The 4520-nt window shown below is 53.1% G+C and overlaps 1 protein-coding gene across 1 annotated transcript in view; it reads right to left on the reverse strand.

Moving 5' to 3' along the window:
- Positions 1-1541: 1541 nt before the first annotated feature.
- LOC112551537 overlaps positions 1542-4520 on the reverse strand; it is an 8534-nt gene continuing 5555 nt past the window's right edge. Inside the window, exons 2-7 of the mRNA XM_025212976.1 lie at positions 3838-3952; positions 3115-3297; positions 2392-2454; positions 2063-2215; positions 1798-1857; positions 1542-1606 (exon numbers count right to left, since the gene is read on the reverse strand). Of these exons, the coding sequence (XP_025068761.1) occupies positions 1595-1606; positions 1798-1857; positions 2063-2215; positions 2392-2454; positions 3115-3297; positions 3838-3952 (586 nt within the window). The 3' untranslated portion in view covers positions 1542-1594. The remainder of the gene's footprint in view (positions 1607-1797; positions 1858-2062; positions 2216-2391; positions 2455-3114; positions 3298-3837; positions 3953-4520) is intronic.

A 4520-nucleotide genomic window follows, 5' to 3' on the forward strand; every position in this document is an offset into this window, starting at 1 on the left:
CAGAATGGAGACAGCTTCGGACTAGCTCCCATAATGACAGAATGCGGGGAGCTGCCCAGAACAACAGTTCTTTTCAATATTTATACACCTTGGTTCATACATATTAACATTTACCCAACCTTGTCCCACCTTTGGTTCCACCCATTTTTCCTCCCATCTCAAGCTCCACCTGTTTACTGTTTGCTTCCTTAGCATGGTATTGCCTATGCAGTACATTCATTTACATGCCTCTCTGCTAAGAGCGAAAGCGTAAGACTTTGACCCTTATCTTCTTTTGCTCACTTCACAGTTTATCACTGGTTCTTGCTGGTTTTCTTGCTGACTTCTCCATCTCCAAGGCTGTATCACTGCTTTGTCTCCTGACACTAGTTGCTTAATACATCATGCACTTTGCACCCTATCCTTTTGTTAGAAATCCACTTACTTAAGCATTAGCCAAGTTAGCTGCTTTTAATACATCAGCTATCCTTGTGACCAGCAGCCTTTTGCTGAGACACAGGAAAAAGCCTTCATTTAACTGCACACTCAGTACTCCCCAAAATTCATAACGTACAGAGAAAAGCTATCCTGAGGGCCAGTGTGGCTTCTGCTCAGAAAGGACCATCATAAATAAGGTCTTCTCTGTAAGACAACTGCAGAGAAAGTGCACAGAGAAGCATATCCCACTATACATGGCTTTTTTACATTTAACAAAAACCTTTGATATAGTTTGTTGGTCAGGCCATGATGTTTGAGAGGGTGTCTATCTCAGCACTAGACATGATGGAGGACTGTTTAACATTGTGAGGTTCAGAGGTAGATGGAAGTGAAAGGACATCATCACAAGGGACCTGTTTTTTTTCAGATGATGTAGCCCTTGTGGCTCACAGCGTTGATGCTTTGGATGCTGCTGACCAATTTTTCTACCTTGGCACAACCGTTACCAGCAATGTAGATCTTGATGGTGAGTTTGCTAATAGAATTGGCAAAGCAGCCAGGTACTTTGGGCTTTTCCAAGACAGAGCCTGGAATAATAACAAATGGTGAACTAAGTGAAAACTCATATATACGAGGCATGTGTTTCATCCACTCTTCTATATGGCTCAGAAACATGGACAACCCACAACAAATATACCAAAAAACTAAACAGCTTTCATATCAGGTACCTGCACAGAATACTTCAAATAAGAAGGCAAGACAGGGTGACAAACGAGCAAGTGTTTAATCATGCAGGTATGTCATCCATGGGAATGTTGATTAAGAAAAGACTCAGGTGGCTCAGTCATGTAAAGCAAATGCTGGATCAGGGGACACAAAGAATGTGATGTCCTTTGAAGCTCATAAAGGGTCTAGAAAGAGAGGCAGTCTGCTGTGCAGATTTTGGGATGCTTGCAACGATGACTTAGCATCCTTTGGAATCGCCGTGGATGACTGGGAAAGGAGTGTGGGAGGTCCCTCTGATTGGTGGAGTCAGCTTGCACCTAGATGTTTCCTGCTTGATCCTGGCAGGGGGTGTGCTCCAAGCCAGGGAGGAGAAAGGCCAGCAGGATCTCTCTGGTGCTACCATGGTGCTGCCATGTCACTTGCCCTGGTCCTGTGATGGCCATGCAGGCTTTCATGGCAGGCTCTAGGATGGACCAGGTGAGAGGAGACAGTCACTGCCCCACCCATGCCCCGCCCTGGACACAAAGGGTCTGAGTCCTTCATGCCCATGGGTTCCCTTAAGACAGAGAGCCTCACAGGGCCCCACCTGGCACTCCCCAGTCCCTAAACACCACCCACCCAAGCCCTGTGGGCATGGCCAGCCCGCAGACCTACCATTCCCCAGACAGACATATTTGGGGTTGCTCTGAGCCCAGCTATCTTGAGGATGAGAGCCTGTTGGGGGAAAGGGTGAGGGAGTCAATACAGGGCCCACACACCTGAACACACATGGTAGATACCAGCTCAGCCTCACAGGCACGTATATACATCTACAAACACTGTGGTCTCCCACACAGACATGCACAACACACACACTGCACCAGCACATGGGGGCACACACCACCAGAAGGTTTTCAGGGACTGGGGCAGCAAGTATTACTTGGGGCGCAAAGGGTTTCAGGCCAGGACATGGCCAATTTATTGGTCTTCCCAGGCCCCGCCTGGGTGTGCAGGGCTCTGGGTTCCTCTGGGGCACAGCTCTCATCCCTGGAGCCTCCAGCTGGACCCTGCTCTGAGGGCTTCTGTCCAGGCCCTAGGAGAGAAGGAGAGGGGACAGTCACCATGCCAGCAGGGCCCTTCCCTGGACACTGAGCCCCACACATTTGTGGGCCCCATAAGGGAGGGAGCCTGATGGGGGCTCCACCTGGTACCCCAGCCCCTGGATACGGCCAATCCTGGCCCTGGGGCACTGCCGCTCGGGGGACCTACCATTCCCTGCACAGCCAGTCTGGGCAGCTTCTGCCAGTGCCTCAGGGTTTTGGTGTGGAGCGGCTGTAGAAGGGAAGAATGGGGGAGTCAGCTCAGGGAGCAGCGAATGCATGCTGGGGACATGGCCTCACATGCATGCACACACACAGGCCAGACACAAGCATGAGCTCACACGTGTATGTACACAATACCCCACTAAACACACACATCCCACCTGATGGACCCCTCTGCACCCCAGATGCTTCCCTAGGGCACATGGCCATGCCCATGCTACCATCCCACAAGCATACACATGTGCTCAAACACGGGGCCTGTGGGCAAAGCCCTCCATAATCTGTGCCTCAGTTTCCCCTTCACTGTAAGACATATTCCAGAGGTCCTAGTGCTAACAGATGCTCAGAGGCAGGAGACATAGGAGTCCCAGCCTGGCTCCTCAGCGCACCTAGGGATGTGAGTCTCTTTAGGGAGAGCATTTTAGACTTCTCAGCCAAGGCAGGGCACAGGGAAGATTGGGCATGGACTAGATTGGGCCCCATGGCCAGGGCAAGGATTCATACATGGCAGGGCACAGGACACTGTCTGCTCCCAGGACTGCAGCCAAGGCTCTGGCTGGGGGTTTGTGTCGGGTCAGGGTGCAAGCAGGGACAGGGAGGGCCCAGCACATCATCACCGTCCTGTCCAAGGCACAGGGCATGGTTCTGCCAGCACCTCACAGCCACTCACCTGGCTCTTGCCCCTGGGAACATCACCTGCCCCCATGTCTTCACCCTCTTCCCTGGGATATGGTGGGTGCACCAGCAGAGGGGCCCGCACCCAGACTGGTCTGTGGGTCTGCTTAGGTCTTCTTGGAGGAGGCTGCGGGGCCAGCTGTGCCTCAGATCCTGCAGGTAACTGGATCTGGGATAGCTGGAGGAGAAGAGCTGCTCAGCAAAAGCCACCCTGGGACCTCTTCCCCCCAGGAGTCTTCCTGCACCCACAGGGAAACTTTGGGGCCTTCTCAGCCTGCACTGACCCAGCTCCCAGACCTCCCACTCTCCCAATCACCAAGGGGCAGCTCCAGCAGACCTGTCAATAGCCAATGGCATCACTGTTACCAGGAGAGCTCTGCTCAGCCTGTGCCTGGGTATGCAGAGGGCCCCCAGGAGGACTGTCAGCTCATGCCCAAGCCACAGACCACAGGCATGGTCACAGAGCTGAGGAGGCCTCATCTCTCCTCCCCACCCCCAATATCCTGCCCAAATGGCATCAAGGAGAGCTCAGCTGAGGCAGAGGCCTTGGGCCTAAGAGCTAAAGCCACATGGAGCCAGGAAAGTGCTGCCCCAGCCAACAGGAGAAGCACATGATAGCCCCTTGCCAGCAGGAGGCTGGAGCACCGGGAACCCTTTGCTACTGCCATGCCAGCCTCACAGCTTGTTGCAAAACCCCAAAGTGTTGCCAGCCCCTTACCCGCACTGGGCCACCTCTCCGCTGTCTCTCCCTACCGCTCGGGTCAGAGCAGCTGGTCTGAAATGGAGGGAGAGAGATGGGAGTAAGCAGCCAAGGGGGGGGAGGAAGCCGAGCTCTGTGCGGGGCAGCAGGAGGCACTGGCTCCAGCACCAGGACAACATTTCCCTTTGCAGCTGGGTCTGGGACTTGTCCCTCCAATCACTCACCTTGCTGCTGTGCTGCAGGCACAGCCCTGGGTCTTCCTTACCTATCATCACTATTACTTATTCTATCTACTCTACACCACTGTCTCTATCTACTATTTATCTCCTACTTTTGTCTGCTCTCCTATCTACTATCTACTCTGCTATCTCTAAACTCTCTCTACAACTCTCCACTAGCTACTCTGTATCTGCTGTCTCTAATCTATGTAATCTAATCTCCTAACTTGAAGTCTCTCCAACTAATAAAACCTCTTCTACACCTTAGCTGAGTCTCTTGCGTTGCGCTGAGACTGACCAGAAAGCACTGGTGGCAAGCTTTTATTCCCTACCCGTCCCTGGTCTCCGTGGTGATGGACTGACACAGGAGCTATATCACAGCTTGTGTCGGGCCCTGCACATGGCAGTCGGGCTGGGACCCTGGGCCCCATCCTCCCTCCCCACCCCCCCCGCCATTAACGCCTCTCACCCTGCCCAGGTGGC

This window comes from Alligator sinensis, unplaced genomic scaffold, assembly GCF_000455745.1.
Source record: "Alligator sinensis unplaced genomic scaffold, ASM45574v1 scaffold653_1, whole genome shotgun sequence".
In the NCBI taxonomy this organism is placed as follows: domain Eukaryota; kingdom Metazoa; phylum Chordata; order Crocodylia; family Alligatoridae; genus Alligator; species Alligator sinensis.